This window comes from Salvelinus fontinalis, chromosome 25 (genome assembly GCF_029448725.1).
Source record: "Salvelinus fontinalis isolate EN_2023a chromosome 25, ASM2944872v1, whole genome shotgun sequence".
Taxonomy (NCBI): domain Eukaryota; kingdom Metazoa; phylum Chordata; class Actinopteri; order Salmoniformes; family Salmonidae; genus Salvelinus; species Salvelinus fontinalis.
The window spans coordinates 22,441,176-22,466,363 of NC_074689.1; the positions used below are offsets into that span (position 1 = coordinate 22,441,176).

The 25,188-nt window shown below is 42.4% G+C and overlaps 1 protein-coding gene across 2 annotated transcripts; it reads right to left on the reverse strand.

The window, feature by feature from the left end:
* Positions 1-1,769: 1,769 nt before the first annotated feature.
* LOC129822996 (retinol dehydrogenase 12-like) lies at positions 1,770-16,316 on the reverse strand. Of its 2 annotated transcripts, XM_055881644.1 has the most exons (7): positions 16,071-16,316; positions 15,003-15,118; positions 11,427-11,582; positions 11,129-11,233; positions 9,764-9,973; positions 9,460-9,652; positions 1,770-2,204 (listed from the first exon to the last, which is right to left on the reverse strand). In XM_055881644.1, the coding sequence occupies exons 1-7, from the start codon at positions 16,079-16,081 to the stop codon at positions 2,102-2,104; spliced, it is 894 nt and encodes a 297-aa protein (XP_055737619.1). In that variant the 5' UTR covers positions 16,082-16,316; the 3' UTR covers positions 1,770-2,101. The 2 variants fall into 2 exon arrangements, with proteins under 2 accessions (XP_055737619.1, XP_055737620.1); XM_055881645.1 differs by lacking the exon at positions 15,003-15,118.
* Between the last annotated feature and the right edge of the window lie 8,872 nt (positions 16,317-25,188).

The window sequence follows — 25,188 nt, forward strand, 5'->3', positions numbered from 1 at the left end:
TACATGCTAACATCACATTTGAGATCTTTAAAGAAACTTTTATTTTTTTTGTGAACTGTCTTGGTTTTCTCTTGTATGATAACAATACTAATAAAAAAGTATATTGAATACTTGATTCTACTAAGCTAACATATGGAATTGTTTTAAGATGGTCATGCCTTGGATAATTTAGCTATTTTGATTTTATAACAAAAAAATATATAAAAATGATTTGAATTTGGCCCTACAGCTAAAATGAATTCTGATTGGCTGGACCTGTCTCCCAATGGCTGCGTCCCTACCCAGTCATGTTAAATCCATAGATTAGGGCCTAATGTATTTCAATTGACTGATTTCCTTACATGAAATGTAACTTTGTAAAATCATTGCATGTATGGTTTATATTTCTGTTCAGTGTTTATCAGGCAGAATAATTTTTCCTCCTTTTCTTTTATTATGGTAAAAAGTAGACATTTCAAATATGGTGAATATGGATTCGTCTATTTCAGCCACAGCCGTTGCCGACAGGTGTATGAAATCGAGCACACAGCCAAGCAATCTCCATAAACATACATTGGCACATGTCCAATTTCTGCCCTGGTCAACTGTAAGTGATGTTATTGTGAAGTGGAAAAGTACAGGTGCAACAACAGCTCAGACGCTAAGTGGTAGGCCACACAAGCTCACAGAACGGGACCGCCGAGTGCTGAAGCGTGTAGCCCGTAAAAATCATCTGTCCTCAGTTGAAACACTCACTAACCAGTTCCAAACTGCCTCTGGAAGCAACGTCAGGACAAGAACTGTTCATCGGGAGCTTCATGAAATAGGTTTCCATGTGCAATGCCAAGCGTCGACTGGCCATTGGACTCTGGAGCAGTGGAAACGCGTTCTCTGGAGTGATGAATCAAGCTTCACCATCTGGCATTCCAATGGATGAATCTAGGTTGGCGGACGCCAGAAGAACGCTACCTGCCCCAATGCATAATGCCAACTGAAAACTTTGGTGGAGGAGGAATAATGGTCTGGGTCTGTTTTTCATGGTTCGGGCTAGGCCAGTTAGTTCTAGTGAAGGGAAATCTTAACGCTACAGCATGCAATTACATTCTAGTCGATTCTGTGCTTCCAACTTTGTGGCAACAGTTTGGGGAAGGCCTTTCCTGTTTCAGTATGACAATGCCTCCGTGCACAAAGCAAGGTCGGTGTGTAAGAACTTGACTGGCCTGCACAGAGCCCTGACCTCAACCTAATCAAACACCTTTGGGATGAATTGGAACGCCGACTGCAAGCCAGGCCTAATCGCCCAACATCAGTGCCAAATCTCACAAATGCTCGTGGCTGAATGGAAGCATGTCCCCGCATGGGGGGGGGGGGGGGGGTACTCCATATTAATGCCCATGATTTTGGAATGAGATGTTCAACAAGCAGGTGTCCACATACTTTTGTTAATGTATTATAGTTTGTTAGGAAATGTGTCTTTCAATCTTTCCGAGTATCATGGTACACGTTAGATCATCCTAAAGCAGGGTATAACGGGTGTGTTCAATAACATGTGTAGTGTGGACCAGATGAAGAAGCAATGGAAGTCAAATATTCCAAGACTGAGCATTGGGGAATGGAATGTCAAAAGTCGAGTAGAGGTTTAGTGATATACAAAATATTTATGCCCATGTGTTTAATAAACTATTATTATTTTTATTTTTTTGCAAACTTTCCAAATCTGATCACTTTTATAATTTACAGTATCCAACAAAATATAAATACAAAAAGAAAATACACACTTATTATCATGCTGATGTGAATATATTTTAATTCTCTATCATGAGACAAATAGGCCATTTAGGGAAATTACATCACGCTGAAGAGATCCCTTGGTAGTTGCAAGTTTTGTAGAAAAGATTCAGATTCTGTTTTTTCGTTAGAATATTTTTGTTGTTGTTGAAAATAGAGCAGTAGAATTCCAATATGAAATGTTAATACCCTTAATGTTAGAGTATTTCCTTATTGATGTGCAATATCACATTATGACTATATGTACTGTCTATTTAAAAATCAATAACAACCATATCTTCCATCTCATCAAATGACATCTCAATGAAAACCATACACTGTATTTCTGAGCTATTCAATCCCATGATACAGAAAGCATCCGGCAGCTTAGCTCCCATAGTTTCTGAGCCGTGACATCATCTGAAGCAGACCGTGAGCAGTTGTCTGGTGCACAGTCCCTGTGGGCAAACAGAGAAGATGCCCATGTCTCTAACACAGTTTACTAGAAAATACTATATACAATAATATTAAACAAGTGAAAATGTCATCTCTACTCATTTATTAATGAAGCTGGAATAATCTAATTCGTAGACGTATTCTTTCAAAATGAAATATATATATATTATATATATATACACAGTTGAAGTCGGAAGTTTACATACACCTTTTCCAAATACATTTAAAATCAGTTTTTCACAATTTCTGACATTTAATTGTTGTAAAAATTCCCTGTATTAGGTCAGTTAAAATCATCATTTGATTTTAAGAATGTGAAATGTCAGAATAATAGGAGAGAGAATGATTTATTTCAGCTTTTATTTCCTTCATCACATTCCCAGTGGGTCAGAAGTTTACATACACACAATTAGTATTTGGTAGCATTGCCTTAAAATTGTTTAACTTGGGTCAAACGTTTCGGGTAGCCTTCCATAACCTTCCCACAATAAGTTGGGTGAATTTTGGCTCATTCCTCGTGACAGAGCTGGTGTAACTGAGTCAGGTTTGTAGGCCTCCTTGCTCGCACACGCTTTTTCAGTACTGCCCACACATTTTCTATAGGGTTGAGGTCAGGGCTTTATGATGGCCACTCCAACACCTTGACTTTGTTGTCCTTAAGCCATTTTGCCACAACTTTGGAAGTATGCTTGGGGTCATTGTCCGTTTGGAAGACCCAGTTGCGACCAAGATCTAACTTCCTGGCTGATGTCTTGAGATGTTGCTTCAATATATCCACATAATTGTCCTCCCTCATGATGCCATCTATTTTGTGAAATGCACCAGTCCCTCCTGCAGCAAAGCACCCCTACAACATGATGCTGCCACCCCCGTGCTTCACGGTTGGGATGGTGTTCTTCGCCTTGCAATCCTCCCCCTTTTTCCTCCAAACATAACAATGGTCATTATGGCCAAACAGTTATATTTATTTCATCAGACCAGAGGACATTTCTCCAAAAAGTACGATCTTTGTCCCCATGTGCAGTTGCAAACCGTAGTCTGGCTTTTTTATGGCAGTTGTGGAGCAGTTGCTTCTTCCTTGCTGAGCGGCCTTTCAGGTTATGTCGATATAGGACTCGTTTTACTGTGGATATAGATATTTTTGTACCCATTTCCTCCAGCATCTTCACAAGGTCCTTAGCTGTTGTTTTTGGATTGATTTAAAACTTTTCGTACCAAAGTACGTTAATCTCTAGGAGACAGAATACGTCTCCTTTCTGAGCGGTATGACTGCTGCGTGGTCCCATGGTGTTTATACTTGCGTACTATTGTTTGTACAGATGAACGTGGTACCTTCAGGCGTTTGGAAATTGCTCCCGAGGATGAACCAGACTTGTGAAGGTCTACAATTTTTTTCTGAGGTCTTGGCTGATTTCTTTAGATTTTCCCATGATTTCAAGCAAAGAGGCACTGAGTTTGAAGATAGGCCTTGAAATACATCCACAGGTACACCTCCAATTGACTCCAATTATGTCAATTACACTATCAGACGCTTCTAAAGCCATGACATAATTTTCTGGAATTTTCCAAGATGTTGTCACGTTCCTGACCTATTTCTGTTAGTTTGTTATATGTGTTAGTTGGTCAGGACGTGAGTTTGGGTGGGCATTCTATGTTTTCTGTTTCTATGTTGGCTTATGGGTTGCCTGGTATGGCTCTTAATTAGAGGCAGGTGTTTGGCGTTCCTCTAATTAAGAGTCATATTTAGGTAGGTGTTTTCACAATGTTCGTTGTGGGTGGTTGTCTCCTGTGTCTGTGTATGTCGTTGCGCCACACGGGACTGTTTTCGGTTTGTTTGTTTTTCGGTTTATGTAGTCTGTTCCTGTTTCATGCGTTCTTCGTTATATGTAAGTTCTTATGTTCAGGTGCGTCTATGTCGTTTGTTGTTTTGTTAGTGTATAGTCGAGTTCGTGTTTTCTTTAATAAATATGTCTTCAAACTCCGCTGCATATTGGTTCAATCCCTGCTCCTCCTCTTCTGATGAAGAGGAGGAGGAAAGCCGTTACAGATGTTTAAAGGCACAGTCAACTTAGTGTATGTAAACTTCTGACCCACTGGAATTGTGATTAAGTGAATTAATCCGTCTGTAAACAATTTTTTGCAAAATGTATTGGGTCATGCACAAAGTAGATGTCCTAACCGTCTTGCCAAAACTATTGTTTGTTAACAAGAAATTTGTGGAGTGGTTGAAAAACGAGTATTAATGACTCCAACCTAAGTGTATGTAAACTTCCGACTTCAACTGTGTGTGTGTGTGTGTGTGTGTGTGTGTGTATGTATATATATATATATATATATATATATATAGCTAAATATCATGCCTATACATTTAATACATCTGTTCACCTGTAATATCCACCACTCTCTGTTCACCTGTAATATCCACCACCCTCTGTTCACCTGTAATATCCACCATCCTGTTTCCATCTGTTCACCTGTAATATCCACCATCCTCTGTTTCCATCTGTTCACCTGTAATATCCACCATCCTCTGTTTCCATCTGTTCACCTGTAATATCCACCACCCTCTGTTTCCATCTGTTCACCTGTAATATCCACCACCATCTGTTTCCATCTGTTCACCTGTAATATCCACCACCCCCTGTTTCCATCTGTTCACCTGTAATATCCACCCCTCTCTGTTTCCATCTGTTCACCTGTAATATCCACCACACTCTGTTTCCATCTGTTCACCTGTAATATCCACCACCATCTGTTTCCATCTGTTCACCTGTAATATCCACCACCCTCTGTTTCCATCTGTTCACCTGTAATATCCACCACACTCTGTTTCCATCTGTTCACCTGTAATATCCACCATCCTCTGTTTCCATCTGTTCACCTGTAATATCCACCATCCTCTGTTTCCATCTGTTCACCTGTAATATCCACCACCATCTGTTCACCTGTAATATCCACCACCATCTGTTCACCTGTAATATCCACCACCATCTGTTTCCATCTGTTCACCTGTAATATCCACCACCCTCTGTTTCCATCTGTTCACCTGTAATATCCACCATCATCTGTTCACCTGTAATATCCACCATCCTCTGTTTCCATCTGTTCACCTGTAATATCCACCACTCTGTTTCCATCTGTTCACCTGTAATATCCACCACCCTCTGTTTCCATCTGTTCACCTGTAATATCCACCACCCTCTGTTTCCATCTGTTCACCTGTAATATCCACCACCCTCTGTTCACCTGTAATACCACCACTCTGTTTCCATCTGTTCACCTGTAATATCCACCATCCTCTGTTTCCATCTGTTCACCTGTAATATCCACCACCCCCTGTTTCCATCTGTTCACCTGTAATATCCACCCCCTCTGTTTCCATCTGTTCACCTGTAATATCCACCACCATCTGTTTCCATCTGTTCACCTGTAATATCCACCACTCTCTGTTTCCATCTGTTCACCTGTAATATCTACCACTCTGTTTCCATCTGTTCACCTGTAATATCCACCAATCCTCTGTTTCCATCTGTTCACCTGTAATATCTACCACTCTGTTTCCATCTGTTCACCTGTAATATCCACCACCATCTGTTCACCTGTAATATCCACCACTCTGTTTCCATCTCTTCACCTGTAATATCCACCATCCTCTGTTTCCATCTGTTCACCTGTAATATCCACCACCCTCTGTTCACCTGTAATATCCACCACCCTCTGTTCACCTGTAATATCCACCACCCTCTGTTTCCATCTGTTCACCTGTAATATCCACCACTCTGTTTCCATCTGTTCACCTGTAATATCCACCACCATCTGTTCACCTGTAATATCCACCACTCTGTTTCCATCTGTTCACCTGTAATATCCACCACTCTGTTTCCATCTGTTCACCTGTAATATCCACCACCATCTGTTCACCTGTAATATCCACCACTCTGTTTCCATCTGTTCACCTGTAATATCCACCACCATCTGTTCACCTGTAATATCCACCACTCTGTTTCCATCTGTTCACCTGTAATATCCACCACTCTCTGTTTCCATCTGTTCACCTGTAATATCCACCACCATCTGTTCACCTGTAATATCCACCACCCTCTGTTCACCTGTAATATCCACCACCATCTGTTTCCATCTGTTCACCTGTAATATCCACCACTCTGTTTCCATCTGTTCACCTGTAATATCCACCACCCTCTGTTTCCATCTGTTCACCTGTAATATCCACCACCCTCTGTTCACCTGTAATATCCACCACCCTCTGTTCACCTGTAATATCCACCACCCTCTGTTCACCTGTAATATCCACCACCCTCTGTTTCCATCTGTTCACCTGTAATATCCACCACCCTCTGTTCACCTGTAATATCCACCACCCTCTGTTCACCTGTAATATCCACCACCCTCTGTTCACCTGTAATATCCACCACCCTCTGTTTCCATCTGTTCACCTGTAACATCCACCACACTCTGTTTCCATCTGTTCACCTGTAATATCCACCACCCTCTGTTCACCTGTAATATCCACCACCCTCTGTTCACCTGTAATATCCACCACCCTCTGTTTCCATCTGTTCACCTGTAATATCCACCACCATCTGTTTCCATCTGTTCACCTGTAATATCCACCACCCCCTGTTTCCATCTGTTCACCTGTAATATCCACCACCATCTGTTCACCTGTAATATCCACCACTCTGTTTCCATCTCTTCACCTGTAATATCCACCATCCTCTGTTTCCATCTGTTCACCTGTAATATCCACCACCCTCTGTTCACCTGTAATATGCACCACTCTGTTTCCATCTCTTCACCTGTAATATCCACCACCCTCTGTTTCCATCTCTTCACCTGTAATATCCACCACTCTGTTTCCATCTCTTCACCTGTAATATCCACCACCCTCTGTTCACCTGTAATATCCACCACTCTGTATCCATCTGTTCACCTGTAATATCCACCACCATCTGTTTCCATCTCTTCACCTGTAATATCCACCACTCTGTTTCTATCTCTTCACCTGTAATATCCACCATCCTCTGTTTCCATCTGTTCACCTGTAATATCCACCACCCTCTGTTTCCATCTGTTCACCTGTAATATCCACCACCCTCTGTTTCCATCTGTTCACCTGTAATATCCACCACCATCTGTTCACCTGTAATATCCACCACCATCTGTTCACCTGTAATATCCACCACCCTGTTTCCATCTGTTCACCTGTAATATCCACCACCATCTGTTCACCTGTAATATCCACCACCCTGTTTCCATCTGTTCACCTGTAATATCCACCACCCTCTGTTCACCTGTAATATCCACCACCATCTGTTCACCTGTAATATCCACCACCCTCTGTTCACCTGTAATATCCACCACCCTCTGTTCACCTGTAATATCCACCACCCTCTGTTTCCATCTGTTCACCTGTAATATCCACCACCATCTGTTCACCTGTAATATCCACCACTCTGTTTCCATCTCTTCACCTGTAATATCCACCACCCTCTGTTTCCATCTGTTCACCTGTAATATCCACCACCCTCTGTTTCCATCTGTTCACCTGTAATATCCACCACACTCTGTTTCCATCTGTTCACCTGTAATATCCACCACCATCTGTTTCCATCTGTTCACCTGTAATATCCACCACCCTCTGTTTCCATCTGTTCACCTGTAATATCCACCACCCTCTGTTCACCTGTAATATCCACCACACTCTGTTTCCATCTGTTCACCTGTAATATCCACCACCCTTTGTTCACCTGTAATATCCACCACACTCTGTTTCCATCTGTTCACCTGTAATATCCACCACACTCTGTTTCCATCTGTTCACCTGTAATATCCACCACACTCTGTTTCCATCTGTTCACCTGTAATATCCACCACCATCTGTTTCCATCTGTTCACCTCTAATATCCACCACCCTCTGTTCACCTCTAATATCCACCACTCTCTGTTTCCATCTGTTCACCTGTAATATCCACCACCCTCTGGTTCCATCTGTTCACCTGTAATATCCACCACCCTCTGTTTCCATCTGTTCACCTGTAATATCCACCACCCTCTGTTCACCTGTAATATCCACCACACTCTGTTTCCATCTGTTCACCTGTAATATCCACCACCATCTGTTTCCATCTGTTCACCTGTAATATCCACCACCCTCTGTTTCCATCTGTTCACCTGTAATATCCACCACTCTCTGTTTCCATCTGTTCACCTGTAATATCCACCACCCTCTGTTTCCATCTGTTCACCTGTAATATCCACCACCCTCTGTTCACCTGTAATACCACCACTCTGTTTCCATCTGTTCACCTGTAATATCCACCACTCTCTGTTTCCATCTGTTCACCTGTAATATCCACCACCCTCTGTTTCCATCTGTTCACCTGTAATATCCACCACCCTGTTTCCATCTGTTCACCTGTAATATCCACCACCCTCTGTTTCCATCTGTTCACCTGTAATATCCACCACTCTGTTTCCATCTGTTCACCTGTAATATCCACCACCCTCTGTTCACCTGTAATATCCACCACTCTGTTTCCATCTGTTCACCTGTAATATCCACCACCCTCTGTTCACCTGTAATATCTACCACTCTGTTTCCATCTGTTCACCTGTAACATCCACCACCCTCTGTTTCCATCTGTTCACCTGTAACATCCACCACCCTCTGTTTCCATCTGTTCACCTGTAATATCCACCACTCTGTTTCCATCTGTTCACCTGTAATATCCACCACCCTCTGTTTCCATCTGTTCACCTGTAATATCCACCACCCTCTGTTCACCTGTAATATCCACCACTCTGTTTCCATCTGTTCACCTGTAACATCCACCACCCTCTGTTCACCTGTAATATCCACCACTCTCTGTTCACCTGTAATATCTACCACTCTGTTTCCATCTGTTCACCTGTAATATCCACCACTCTGTTTCCATCTGTTCACCTGTAATATCCACCACTCTGTTTCCATCTGTTCACCTGTAATATCCACCACCATCTGTTCACCTGTAATATCCACCACTCTGTTTCCATCTGTTCACCTGTAATATCCACCACCATCTGTTCACCTGTAATATCCACCACTCTGTTTCCATCTGTTCACCTGTAATATCCACCACTCTGTTTCCATCTGTTCACCTGTAATATCCACCACTCTGTTTCCATCTGTTCACCTGTAATATCCACCACCATCTGTTTCCATCTGTTCACCTGTAATATCCACCACTCTCTGTTCACCTGTAACATCCACCACTCTCTGTTTCCAGTTCAGGGGCCACAGCACAGTAGACAGTGGTCTGAGCTCCCTGGACGGATGTTTTGGTGAAGGGACTGATCATCTTCATGATAGCTGCCTGAGGTGCGTTCAGGTGCCGCCACAGATCAGTCTGAACGACGCCAGGGTGGAGGGAGTACGCGGTCACAGCCGTACCTGAGAGAGGGGATAAAATGAGGACGTAAATACAACAAATGTCAGAGATTCCACTAATGGCAAGATAAACATCTACAGTATAAGCCTCAGAAGTAGTGGACAAACACAAACCTTGTAGCCTCTTGGCCAGGGAGCGGGTGAAGAGGACGTTAGCTAGCTTGCTCTGGCTGTACGCTTTCTTCTTGTCATAGCCCTTCTCACTGTTGATGTCGTCCAGGTTGATGGTACCCCAGAAGTGAGCCAAAGAGGATACATTGATGATCCTGGCCGGAGTCGACCTTTTGATCAGGTCAATCAATAAGTGGGTCAACAGGAAGTGACCTAAGAGACGAGATAGGGGGCTTTGGAAGCTTTTGATAGGTAGATTTGAGGTTGATTCCTTGTACTTGATTTATGCATTTGAACTGTGATTGTGCAAAGAGAATATCCTGTTCTGGTAACGGTCTTGTTCGATTCAGTGGGTTAGTTAGTATCACTTGAGATGAATGACCTTTCACATAACTCTCCTCCCACATAACATCTCTTCCACAAAGCTTTAAAAAAAAGTGTTGACTGAAACTAGATGGCCCTACAGTACATGGAAAGCACTGTTCGGTTTAACTCTAGTAAATTATCAACAATGGAGAACAGTACGTACAAGTCTGGACATGCTTGAATTAAATGCTGCGTGGTCAGTGTAAGAATATTTCCAAGAAAAATACACAACGCAGAGGACTAAAGGTCAAGAGAAGTCTAAAGGTCAATAGGGAATTATTAATGGAAATAGTTTGTTTTCAGTTCAACATCTGTTTAAAATCTGTGTAGGAAAGTCAGTCCTGGACCCATTGCTACGTGTGTCACGTTTTCATCGGTCTGAATCGTTTCTACATTGAGCCTGGAGACGGATTCTTGTAATTTGGCCACTGGCCCAATTTTACTGCAAGGAATTGTAATTGGGCAACCACAAGCTAGGGTGGTGGTGGTGGGGGGTGGGGGTTTATACATTACACCCTGTTGCTTTGTTCTGTGGAGAGAATCACTGAGGACAGGGAAGAAATGACCATCTACCATCTACTTCCAAACATGATTTGTCCTCTTTGAATAAACCCATTTTCCTCCCCCTGATTTGCCTTTCGGTCTGTGTTATTGAAGAGTAACATCAACTGCTAACATCTGGAACCTTCCTCCTTGGATGTGCGCCACATGCAATCATCCATGTGGTTAGTCAGTAGTGGGTGAGGCCAGAGTCATCAATTCATTTATTGTATTTCTGTCATAACAGAACCAAATCTCTAAGGGAAGCATTGAGCTTCATGTCCAGCTGTCCACAAGGAAGTAAACAGATAAATAAGCACTTCCTTATAGGAATGGCTACTAGTCACTGGTCAATAATCAATAATATGTGGTATGTCTGTGCCTTTTAGATTTTAGGATCATGTGATGCCTGGCCAAAGAGGAACTTTGCTTCTCTTCCCTGTGCTATGTAGCTTCACTTACCCATGTGGTTGACACCAATCTGCATTTCAAATCCATCAGCTGTTTTCCCGTACGGACACATCATGACGCCGGCATTGTTGATGAGGATGTTGAGTTTAGTCTCTTCTACAGAAATAATATATAATGTCAAGATGTTGACAGGAGTGCCAATTAATCAATTACTGTGTCAATGAAGTTGCGATATAATCAAGTCTCAGTTTGTAAAGTGTGTTTGAGGTTTGACTATGGTGGAATAAAATAAGGTATGGAGATATCATGGGGATGAACTAAGCAACAACCATGACTCATGTCCTCTGACCCTTGTTGATGGTCTCTGCAAACTCCCGGATGGACTTGGTGTTTGACAAATCAAGCTTCTTGATGACAACATTTTGGCTGCCAGAGCCTTGTATGACTTCTTTCAGGGCCCCCTCAGCTTTCTCCATGTCTCTGCAGGCCATGATGATTCTAGCCCCTGTAAAGAAATTGTGGAAAATAAATTACCATCCAAGAAAATAATTCCAGCCCAATTCGAATTCAACTCAGGATGTCAATCATAGTTATTTTTCAGGAGGATATTGGACAGAGCCTTCATAGCTACATACAATATTTAATTTAAAGGATTCCACATTATGTGGGTGATAAATTGCCAGCAGCAACCCCGGTGCCTGTCTGGCACCACCTGCTAAGTAGGATACCTGTTGATATACTACTACAGTTTGTGTGTTGTGTTATCATTGGACTACATAGTAGCTTTAGCACATAGATGAGAACATATTAAAGCCCAGCTGTAACACAACTCATTCTACAAATAGAAAACTATGATCAGTTCAATCAGTTCATTGGTAGATCCAGCTTCCTCCCTCACACAGTGGCCCTTCCCAAACAGCCACCTGGTCCATGTTGGTCTTCTCACTCATGGACTTATAGTGTAGTATGTCATTTTTAGTTTGTGTTTATAGTGTACATACTGTACGTGGATTGTGTCAATTCTGAGGTCTATATATATATTTTTTTGTCTGTATATCAGTTTATTGAGGCAGTATATCCTACTTGCTTAGCGATTAACGCTTCTTCCTGATTCGGCTCACACCGAGGCTTGAATGTGGCACACGTGAGGGCCCTCCCGAAGCGTCTTGCAATTCGGCTACACTTCAGGCTGGGGATTAAGTTTAACACATCCCCATGTGGTACAGCAGCACCATTTCATTTAGTCAAATTCCTGTACATCCAGGCCTCTCGGGTGGCGCAGTGGTCTAGAGCACTGCATCGCAGCGCTAGCTGTGCCACCAGAGATTCTGGGTTCGAGCCCAGGCTCTGTCGCAGCCGGCCGCGACCAGGAGGTCCGAGGGGCGACGCACAATTGGCTTAGTGTCGTCTGGGTTAGGGAGGGTTTGGCCGGTAGGGATATCCTTGTCTCATCGCGCACCAGCGACTCCTGTGGCGGGCCGGGCGCTGTGCGCGCTAACCAAGGTCACCAGGTGCACGGTGTTTCCTCCGACACATTGGTGCGGCTGGCTTCCGGGTTGGATGCGCGCTGTGTTAACCTGTTTGGGCTCAAGGGGCAGTATTGAGTAGCCAGATTAAAGGTGCCCATTTCAAAAAGGCCTCGTACTCAATTCTTGCTCGTACAATATGCATATTATTATTACTATTGGATAGAAAACACTCTCTAGTTTCTAAAACCGTTTGAATTATATCTGTGGGTGAAACAGAACTCGACTTAGAGCAATTTTCCTATGTGTATGTCAGAATGCAGAATTTTGCTGGCTGTTCTGAGACCTGTGTATTAATTTGCCTGTCCTCTATTGGTTGAGATGCACTGCATACGCCTTCCCCTGGGTGTCAGCGAATAGGGAGACTTGAAATGGAGTTTCTACGTAGTTCCCAAAGGTTATAAATTGCTTGGAATCGAAGTGTCCCATCTTTCCACTCTTCGCTCTGACGCAGGGAGGGTCTTGGCATGTCATGTTAGAAGCTCCTGTTTTAGATCCTAGATATATCTGGCTCTGTTTTTATTCGATATAGGTGTTAAAGACATCGTAATGTTGTTATTTTAAACCAAATTATATCAGTTTATGTCAGTATATTGCGATTTTCGGTATTTATTTTCATGACGTTGTAGGAAGTTGGGTATCTCTGGCCCACATGGCTATTGTTTACTGCTAATTGCAACGTTGAAGACGACGTTCTCCAACCTAGCAACGATTCTTTTGGACAAAGGACACCTTTCCCAAGATTCTGATGGGAATTCATCAAAAAGTAAGAACTATTTATGCTGATAATTCATTGTTCTGTTGGAAAAGGTGAAATGCATAAGACGCCATTACTTGCAGTGTAGCCTTGCTTTATCGCACTCTGTATTGCGCAGTAACGTTAATTTTAAAAATGTAATTCAGCGATTGCATTAAGAACTAATTTGTCTTCCAATTGCTGTCCAACCTGTATTTTATTTGTCAAGTTTATGAATAGTTTTCGATAAAAATAGGTGCCTTTCCAAGATGGCGCAGGACAGATTGCTTGAGTATTTGGACACTATTTTCATTGTATAAGCACGATTTGTGCCGCTAAATATGCACATTTTCGAACAAACTCTATATGCATTGTGTAATATGATGTTACAGGACTGTCATCTGAAGAATTCTGAGAAGGTTAGTGAAAAAATGTATATATTTTGGTGGTTTATACGTTATCGCTCTTTTTGCCTTGAATCAATGCTGGGGGGATGTTTGCACATGTGGTAAGCTAATATAACGATATATTGTGTTTTCGCTGTAAAACACTTAGAAAATCTGAAATATTGTCTGGATTCACAAGATCTGTGTCTTTCAATTGCTGTACGCTGTGTATTTTTAAGAAATGTTTTACGATGAGTAATTAGGTAATACACGTTGCTCTCTGTAGTTATTCTAGTCGCTTTGGTGGGAGTTGTGATGGTGGCTGCAATGGTAAACTATGATTTATACCTGAAATATGCACATTTTTCTAACAAAACATATGCTATACAATAAATATGTTATCAGACTGTCATCTGATGAAGTTGTTTCTTGGTTACTGGCTATTTATATCTTTATTTGGTCGAATTTGTGATAGCTACTGATGGAGTAAAAACCTGATGGAGTAAAAAAAGTGGTGTCTTTTGCTAACGTGGTTAGCTAATATATTTACATATTGTGTCTTCCCTGTAAAACATTTTAAAAATGTTGGCTGGTTTCACAAGATGTGTACCTTTCATATGCTGTATTGGACTTGTTAATGTGTGAAAGTTAAATATAAAAAAAATATATATTTTGAATTTCTCGCCCTGCACTTTCAGCTGGCTGTTGTCATAAGTGTACCGGTGTCGGGCTTGCAGCCATAAGAAGTTTTAAGAAGCAGTGTGGCTTGGTTGGGTTGTGTTTCGGAGAACGCATGGCTTTTGACCTTCGTCTCTCCCGAGCCCGTACGGGAGTTGTAGCGATGACACAAGATAGTAATTACTAACACAATTGGATACCACGAAATTGGGGAGAAAAAGGGTGTAAAATTTATTTTAAAAACATATGTATTTGGTAAAAAAAGGGGATCCTGAGATCAGGTGTTTTACTGCTTGGCTTCCTGAGATCAGGTGTTTTACTGCTTGGCTTCCTGAGATCAGGTGTTTTACTGCTTGGCTTCCTGAGATCAGGTGTTTTACTGCTTGGCTTCCTGAGATCAGGTGTTTTACTGCTTGGTTTCCCTAAGTACACGAGAAAGCATTTTGAGAATTAGGCAAGGAGAGGGGATTTGAGGAATCAATCAATGAAAGACTAATTGAGGAAAGAGCCAAAGCCTCATTCAACAGGTCATGGTGAGACATCTTCATATGTACCGTTATACTAACATCATCATGGCTTTAGTATCACTGTAGACCTACCTCTCTTTGCCAGGTCTAGCGCTGTCTCTTTGCCAATACCAGTGTTGGCTCCAGTTATGAGCACTGTTTTGTCATCAAGTCGGGCTGCGGATGACCATGTTCTCCGGAAGAGATTTCTAAGGGATATATTGACATGTACATGGGGGGGCTGGTCCAACTCAAGGTGTCACAAAGAAATAATAATAAATGCATACGCCTCCCCAACATAAAACTATTTTCACATGACCCTCCGTTTGTACTGTCATTTATATTGAACACCCCCACTCATTGAATTAACTCAAAATAATGTCTATAACAATAACTGTAGCGACCCTGTGTTAATAAACGTGGATATTCATTTTGCCACTTCAGCATGCTGTTGTGGTACAGTCGATGCCACGCAGGGCTACGGGCCAGAAGTTTCAGGGTTCACTAACCACCACAGACAAGCTCAGTCTCCCTGCTGTAGTGGTACAGTCGATGTCACGCAGGGCTACGGGCCAGAAGTTTTAGGGTTCACTAACCACCACGGATGAGCTCAGAGTCCCTGCCTGTTTCATTAATTCACTATCAGATCCAGCGGCAGACAATGATCAGCTAGGGTGAAATCAGATTTTCTACATTTTGATTATATGCAATGAATTTTCCACTAACATGTTTCTGTGCCAATGCCCCACACAACCAAGAAACAAAACATACCAACTTCGGGCACTTCAATATCATGGTTTGTGTTTTCTACACCGCAATAAATAGACCATGTCAATCTGGACAAACAGAAAATACATCACTCCCTACGTTGTAGGCTCACCCAGTATCGAAGGCTTGGCTTGACAATCTCTGAATATCATTCATCTTTTTGGTGTTTTGTAACATACACTATGTCTCTTTCATTCATCAATTGGCCACTGTACTGTTTGGATTGATTGATTATTAAAAAAATACATACACAGATTTTTAAAAGTGACCGGGATTGGACAATAAAGTTGGGTATTTATTTCTATTGTAGTCCCTATTTTTTACATAAATACATTTACAATTACATAGATAGAGACACATTACAGAGATGCATCTATAGCCTAGGCTACTCACCCAAATGGCATTCCCAAAATAGAGCAACAGTTGATGGTGGTGAAACAATTCCAAACTCTTAATCCTCAATTTCAGATGATTCGCCTCTACTGCCTATTGAAATGAATACAGCTGCATTCAAGTCAAAGCTTTCCTCACTGATTTACAGCCAAGCCTCAACAACATAGGTTTGCTCCCAAGTGACGTAGCTGTCTAATACACTGCATCTCAGTGCTGGAGGCGTCGCTACAGTCACCCTGTCTTCTTCAGTGGGGTTTATCGGCGGTTGGCATCCAACGGTATGGTGCATTACCGCCACCTACTGTACTGGAGTGTGGGCCAGAGACAGGGAGAAACTGAATCCTACCTGTAAGCCCCGTTGCTCTTAAAAAATATAAAATATTTGAGACTATATCTAATAACGTTCTACTCAACATACTCTTTAAATTAATTTCCTGTATCCCCTTCTCCCTCATACTGGATCATCCTCTATCGTTCCCTCCAATAATGTCCACGCTGTATCAATACACGCTCCACATTCTCTGTTTCCTGCCAATAATCACAATTCCCTGTTGGATACTTTCCTATCACATTTAAGGTCTTATTCAACTGGCTGTGTCCCACCCTTAATTTACTGGCTGTGTCTCGTAGTCTGGCTTTTTTATGGCGGTTGTGGAGCAGTGGCTTCTTCCTTGCTGAGCGGCCTTTCAGGTTATGTTGATATAGGACTCGTTTTACTGTGGATATAGATACTTTGTACCTGTTTCCTCCAGCATCTTCACAAGGTCCTTTGCTGTTGTTCTGGGATTGATTTGCACTTTTCTCACTGAAGTACGTTCATCTCTAGGAGACAGAACGCGTCTCCTTCCTGAGCGGTATGACGGCTGCATGGTCCCATGGTGTTTATACTTGCATACTATTGTTTGTACAGATGAACGTGGTACCTTCAGGCGTTTGGCAATTGCTTCCAAGGATGAACCAGACTTGTGGAGGTCTACAATTTTCTTTTCTGAGGTCTTGACTGATTTATTTTGATTTTCCGATGATGTCAAGCAAAGAGGCGCTGAGTTTGAAGGTAGACCTTGAAATACATCCACAGGTACACCTCCAATTGACTCAAATGATGTCAATTAGCCTATCAGAAGCTTCTAAAGCCATGACATCAATTTCTGGAATTTTCTAAGCTGTTTAAAGGCATAGTCAACTTAATGTATGTAAACTTCTGACCCACTGGAATTGTAATACAGTGAATTATAAGTGAAATAATCTGTCTGTAAACAATTGTTGGAAAAATGACTTGTGTCATTCACAAAGTAGATGTCCTAGCCGACTTGCCAAAACTATTGTTTGTTAACAAGAAATTTGTGGAATGGTTGAAAAACAAGTTTTAATGACTCCAACCTATGTGTATGTAAACTTCCGACTTCAACTGTAGGCTACTATGGTGACCATAGGTTAGGCTACTATGGTGACCATAGGTTATGCTGCTATGGTGACCATAGGTTATGCTACTATGGTGACCATAGGTTATGCTGCTATGGTGACCATAGGTTAGGCTGCTATGGTGACCATAGGTTAGGCTACTATGGTGACCATAGGTTAGGCTACTATGGTGACCATAGGTTATGCTGCTATGGTGACCATAGGTTATGCTGCTATGGTGACCATAGGTTAGGCTACTATGGTGACCATAGGTTATGCTGCTATGGTGACCATAGGTTATGCTGCTATGGTGACCATAGGTTATGCTGCTATGGTGACCATAGGTTATGCTGCTATGGTGACCATAGGTTATGCTGCTATGGTGACCATAGGTTATGCTGCTATGGTGACCATAGGTTATGCTGCTATGGTGACCATAGGTTATGCTGCTATGGTGACCATAGGTTATGCTGCTATGGTGACCATAGGTTATGCTGCTATGGTGACCATAGGTTATGCTGCTATGGTGACCATAGGTTAGGCTACTATGGTGACCATAGGTTATGCTGCTATGGTGACCATAGGTTATGCTGCTATGGTGACCATAGGTTATGCTGCTATGGTGACCATAGGTTATGCTGCTATGGTGACCATAGGTTATGCTGCTATGGTGACCATAGGTTATGCTGCTATGGTGACCATAGGTTAGGCTGCTATGGTGACCATAGGTTATGCTGCTATGGTGACCATAGGTTATGCTGCTATGGTGACCATAGGTTATGCTGCTATGGTGACCATAGGTTATGCTGCTATGGTGACCATAGGTTATGCTGCTATGGTGACCATAGGTTATGCTGCTATGGTGACCATAGGTTATGCTGCTATGGTGACCATAGGTTAGGCTACTATGGTGACCATAGGTTATGCTGCTATGGTGACCATAGGTTATGTTGCTATGGTGACCATAGGTTATGCTGCTATGGTGACCATAGGTTATGCTGCTATGGTGACCATAGGTTATGCTGCTATGGTGACCATAGGTTATGCTGCTATGGTGACCATAGGTTAGGCTACTATGGTGACCATAGGTTATGCTGCTATGGTGACCATAGGTTATGCTGCTATGGTGACCATAGGTTATGCTGCTATGGTGACCATAGGTTATGCTGCTATGGTGACCATAGGTTATGCTGCTATGGTGACCATAGGTTATGCTGCTATGGTGACCATAGGTTATGCTGCTATGGTGACCATAGGTTATGCTGCTATGGTGACCATAGGTTATGCTGCTATGGTGACCATAGGTTATGCTGCTATGGTGACCATAGGTTATGCTGCTATGGTGACCATAGGTTATGCTACTATGGTGACCATAGGTTATGCTGCTATGGTGACCATAGGTTATGCTGCTATGGTGACCATAGGTTATGCTGCTATGGTGACCATAGGTTATGCTGCTATGGTGACCATAGGTTATGCTGCTATGGTGACCATAGGTTATGCTGCTATGGTGACCATAGGTTAGGCTGCTATGGTGACCATAGGTTATGCTGCTATGGTGACCATAGGTTATGCTGCTATGGTGACCATAGGTTATGCTGCTATGGTGACCATAGGTTATGCTGCTATGGTGACCATAGGTTATGCTGCTATGGTGACCATAGGTTATGCTGCTATGGTGACCATAGGTTATGCTGCTATGGTGACCATAGGTTATGCTACTATGGTGACCATAGGTTAGGCTACTACGGTGACCATAGGTTATGCTACTACGGTGACCATAGATTATGCTACTACGGTGACCATAGATTATGCTACTACGGTGACCATAGGTTATGCTACTACGGTGACCATAGGTTAGGCTACTATGGTGACCATAGGTTAGGCTACTATGTATATGTAGATTGCTGAGGGTTTATTTTTTAATCCATTTTAGAATAAGGCTGTAACGTAACAAAATGTGGAAAAAGTCAAGTGTCAAATACTTTCCGAAGCCATTGTATCATCAAACTTCTCATCAGGTCTTGCTTGACTGACACCCAGCCTAATGTTTGTTATCTCTGAAATACACCACAAACTCATCACATATGTGGAGGGAAGTTCACATAGGTTTGCTGGGGTAGGATTTATCAGGCCATCAATGATCGAGAAGAGCACTCTCAAATTATTCTGATAATTAGTGATCAAGTTAGAGAAATTTGCCCTCCTGTAATATCTAATTGCCTTCTTCCCTATGCCAAATTGATCTATCAGAATATCATAATGGACCTGCAACTTTGACTTTCTCCACATCCGTTCTGCCTTTCTGCAATTTCTCTTTAATTTATTTGTTTTCTCTCTCATTGTTACGTTCCCCAGTTTCTGTGTTGTATTTGAGTGTGTGTGTTTCAGGAGATGGCTTCCTGGAAGCCTCCCCAACCAGCTGATTGGTCGACCCCAGGCTAATTGATGATTGGAGCTGACCCCGCCCCCTCGTCAAGAAGCAGCTGACTCTAATCACCATTGCCACCAGAAGTTATAAAAGCCAGTGTTCTGTTCAGAAGAAGGAAGAGCATGAGAAAGATTAGAGAGAGAGAGAGATTTTTTTGCTGGAGAATTAGATTGTGATATAGTGTTGGTTGTTTAACAGAAAGTGTGGTATGTAATGTGTTAGTTGTTGTTGGTAGCAGCTTTGATATGTTCTGTGTTTGTTGCTTTGTCAAAGCTTCTTTAGTGGCCTGAGTTAGTTTACTCAGTTTAGTTGTAAAGTGTTTGTGAAATTGTTAATAATTATTCTGTTTCATTTGTTCCCAGGGGGGAAGGGGAAGGCACTTAGGGAGTGCTTAGGCAAGAGGCCCGAGGGCATACATATACCCGTAGTATATTCACTGTCTAGGCACACTAGGTAAGACCTGGGCGGACCACCCCCTGTATTTTGGTTAGTGCACTAGGTGGTGCTAAGTTAGGTAAGTTAAGTGGGTAGGCAGGTTAGATAGGAGAGGGGGAGCTTTGATATTTACTTTCTTTGCTTTGGTTCCGTCCAGCCCCTTTTCCCCATATTACCGTTTAACTTCTTGCGACTATAGGGGGTGCTGTTTCAAATTAGCATAATTGTCTCTACAGATGAAACGGCTTCCTACTCAATTCTTGATCGTACAATATGCATATTATTGTTATTATTGGATAGAAAACACTATCTAGTTTCTATAGCCGTTTGAATTATGTCTCTGAGTGGAACAGAACTCTTTCTACAGCGAAATCCATGACAGGTTTTGCGAAGGTCTGAGAGCGAAGCTCTGATCTCAGTTCAGTTTAAAGGGGTGTGTATATCCTATGGAACGACACGAACTGCACCCGCCTTCCCCTGGATGTCAGTGACCAATGAGAAGTGGAATGGGCTTCCTACGTAGCTCTCAGAGGTTATAAAAGACCAAGGAGTGAGGTACGCCTTCTTTTCGACGTTGAACTTTACGCAGAGAGAGACCTCGGGATGCCATTTTCGAACGCTCAGTAATGAACTTTAGATATATCAGTCTGTAATTTAATTTGATATAGGTGTTAGAAACATCATAACGAAGCTATTTGAAACCGAGTTATATCAGATTATGCGAGTATATTGCTATTTTTCGGAATTTCCTCAGTATTGCGTAATGAGGATTTGGACACGTTAGGTAATGTTAGCAATTGTTAGCTATAGTTAGCTGCTATATCAGAAGTTGAATGCAACGTTTTACAACCAAGCAACGATTCTTTTGGACAAAAGTACCACTTGGCCAAGATTCCGATGGAAGCTCGTCGAAAAGTAGGAGCTATTTATGATGTTATTCCATTTTTATGTGGAAAAATGTAAACTCAATAACGGTAAATAGTGACGCCGTTATTGCGGCACTAGTCTGTCTGTAACGCACACTGTATGTCTAGTAACGTTAATTTTAAAAATCTAACTTAGCGGTTGCATTAATAACTAATGCATCTTTCATTTCATGGCCAACCTGTATTTTTTTAGTCAAGTTTATGAATAGTTTTCGATAAAAATAGTTGTATTATCATGATGCTCCCGGGCAGATTGCTTGAGTAGTTGGACAGTATTTCCATTGTGTAAGCACGATTTGTGCCGCTAAATATGCACATTTTCGATCAAACTCTATATGGATTGTGTAATATGATGTTACAGGAGTGTCATCGGAAGAATTCTGAGAAGGTTAGTGAAAAAATTAATATATTTTGGCAATGTTGACGTTATCGCTCTCTTTGGCTAGAATCTATGCTCTGGTAATGTTTGAACATGTGGTATGCTAATATAACGATTTATTGTGTTTTCGCTGTAAGACACTTAGAAAATCTGAAATATTGTCTGTATTCACAGGATCTGTGTCTTTCGATTAGTGTATGCTGTGTATTTTTACGAAATGTTTGATGATTAGTAATTAGGTAATACACGTTGCTCTATTTATTTATTCTAGTCCATTTGTGACGGTGGGTGCAATTGTAAACTATGAAATCTACCTGAAATATGCACATTTTTCTAACAAAACCTATCCTATACCATAAATATGTTATCAGACTGTCATCTGATGAGTTTTTTTCTTGGTTAGTGGCTATCAATATCTTAGTTTAGCCGAATTGGTGATAGCACCTGATGGAGTAAGAAACTGATGGAGTTAGAAAAGTGGTGTCTTTTGCTAACGTGGTTAGCTAATAGATTTACATATTTTGTCTTCCCTGTAAAACATTTAAAAAATCTGAAATGGTGGCTTTATTCAGAGGATATGTATCTTTCATTAGGTGTCTTGGACTTGTGATTTAATGTTATTTAGATGCTACTATTTAATTGTGACGCTATGCTAGCGATGCTAATCAGTGTGGGGGGGGGGGGGTGCTCCCGGATCCGGGGTAGAGGCTCGTTAGAGGTTAAGGAAATAAATCCTAGTAAACTGTAAATTCTGCCTTTGTCGTCCTTTCTCGCACCTACGGTCCATACCTCTTTCGCTTCACGGAGAGTTGAGTTGCAGCAGGGAGTTGCGTTCCCTCTTTTTAGAGGCGTGCGTAACACTCATCCAAGGGGCTCTCTGTTTGGATGTGGCCTTTTTCAACTTTACTCAAGCTATGGCATCAACGGCTGCCCTTAATTTGCTATTAAAGTTAACCATCACACGAGGAAGGCAGAATAGGTGGTGGAGTATTGTTCATACACTAAAGAAAATATGTAGCAACTTGAGAGGTAAGATAGCTTTTCTTAATAATGCGTTCAGTATTACCCTGTGCTTTAGGCAACAAGGTAGTAAAAAATCCCCAGTGGTGATCAGATAAAGCAACATCAACAATAGAGGATATGTCTATAGAAAGCCCCTTGGTAATAACCAGGTCCAGAGTATGGCTGTGGTTATGGGTGGGCCCAGTAGAAAGCCCCTTTGTAATAACCAGGTCCAGAGTATGGCTGTGGTTATGGGTGGGCCCAGTAGAAAGCCCCTTGGTAATAACCAGGTCCAGTAGAAAGCCCCTTGGTAATAACCCGGTCCAGAGTATGGCTGTGGTTATGGGTGGGCCCAGTAGAAAGCCCCTTGGTAATAACCAGGTCCAGTAGAAAGCCCCTTGGTAATAACCAGGTCCAGAGTATGGCTGTGGTTATGGGTGGGCACAGTAAAAAGCCCCTTGGTAATAACCAGGTCCAGAGTATGGCTGTGGTTATGGGTGCGCCCAGTAGAAAGCCTCTTGGTAATAACCAGGTCCAGAGTATGGCCGCGGTTATGGGTGGGCCCAGTAGAAAGCCCCTTGGTAATAACCAGGTCCAGAGTATGGCTGTGGTTATGGGTGGGCCCAGTAGAAAGCCCCTTGGTAATAACCAGGTCCAGAGTATGGCTGTGGTTATGGGTGGGCCCAGTAGAAAGCCCCTTGGTAATAACCAGGTTCAGAGTATGGCTGTGGTTATGGGTGGGCCCAGTAGAAAGCCCCTTGGTAATAACCTGGTCCAGAGTATGGCTGTGGTTATGGGTGAACCCAGTAGAAAGCCCCTTGGTAATAACCAGGTCCAGAGTATGGCTGTGGTTATGGGTGGGCCCAGTAGAAAGCCCCTTGGTAATAACCAGGTCCAGAGTTTGGCTGTGGTTATGGGTGGGCCCAGTAGAAAGCCCCTTGGTAATAACCAGGTCCAGAGTTTGGCTGTGGTTATGGGTGAACCCAGTAGAAAGCCCCTTGGTAATAACCAGGTCCAGAGTATGGCTGTGGTTATGGGTGGGCCCAGTAGAAAGCCCCTTGGTAATATCCCGGTCCAGAGTTTGGCTGTGGTTATGGGTGGGCCCAGTAGAAAGCCCCTTGGTAATAACCAGGTCCAGAGTATGGCTGTGGTTATGGGTGGGCCAGTAGAAAGCCCCTTGGTAATAACCAGGTCCAGAGTTTGGCTGTGGTTATGGGTGGGCCCAGTAGAAAGCCCCTTGGTAATAACCAGGTCCAGAGTATGGCTGTGGTTATGGGTGCGCCCAGTAGAAAGCCCCTTGGTAATAACCAGGTCCAGAGTTTGGCTGTGGTTATGGGTGGGCCCAGTAGAAAGCCCCTTGGTAATAACCCGGTCCAGAGTTTGGCTGTGGTTATGGGTGGGCCCAGTAGAAAGCCCCTTGGTAATAACCCGGTCCAGAGTATGGCCACAGTTATGGAAGGGCCCAGTAACATGTTGGATAAAGTCCATAGAGTTCAAAAGATGAATACATTCAATGGCCTTGGAGTCAGTGTCTTTGTCAACATTATTAATATGAAAATTACCCAACACAATTATTTTATCGTACTTCTCAAATACAATTTGATCATAACGCAATACATTTCTTTTTCCATCTACATTTTAATATGACATTACTTTGAATCCTCCATATGCGCCGTTGATTTTTCTCCCTCGTTTCCAATGGGAAAAATGAAGGGGAAAACAAGTTTGACGTTTCCTTACGTTAACTGTGTGATTTTTTTTTAAACTAGAAAGCCCTGGTTGCTAGGGTCATTATTAGATGTTAGAAAGTCTGTTCAGCCATTTTAGCACAGTGACGTACCAGAAGCCTATGGTTTCAAGTGGCCAAGTGATGTCGTGTGATATTCTACTGCAATCTAGTGGACGAACTGGGAATCAGACATGAGATCTGATTACATCAGTGAAAAGGTTACGACTTCAGCTTTAAAAAACAAAGTTATAAGTTCATGTGTATATCACTCCTGCACAAGCCCCTGTGCTTTTAAAATGGCTGTGTTCCTATGGGAATTTGTGCATGTTTAGAGCTCCACCATTAGGTCAAATATGATAATTTTTGTTTGTGAGGCGATCGAGGAGTAGCAGCACGCAAAGTAGTCTAACAGTGTTTTGTGGCGTGGTGCAGATTCAGAGCTCCATTCACCTTGGGCTTTAGGATTTTCTCAAAGTGGGATTTGTCAAGGTTTTCAATCAACCCGTCATGCAGGACGACTGCACTGTGAAACACCCCTTTGATTGGACAAGAGGGAAACTTCTGACCAATGAGACCAATCACTCTGAGCACATGCTCAGAGACAGAGACATCACATGCCATCCATATAATACGGGCACTCCATTGTCTCTCCAGAATGACTATCTCCTGCTGTATGTCTGGTGTGGGGCTACTTCTGGAGAGTATGACGATGTACTCTCCACCTTTCTTCAAAAGGAACTTCACTGTTTCAAACCCCAGCCCAGAGAGACCACCTGTAACGATGTACACAGACTTCTTCTGGAAAAGCGGGGTTG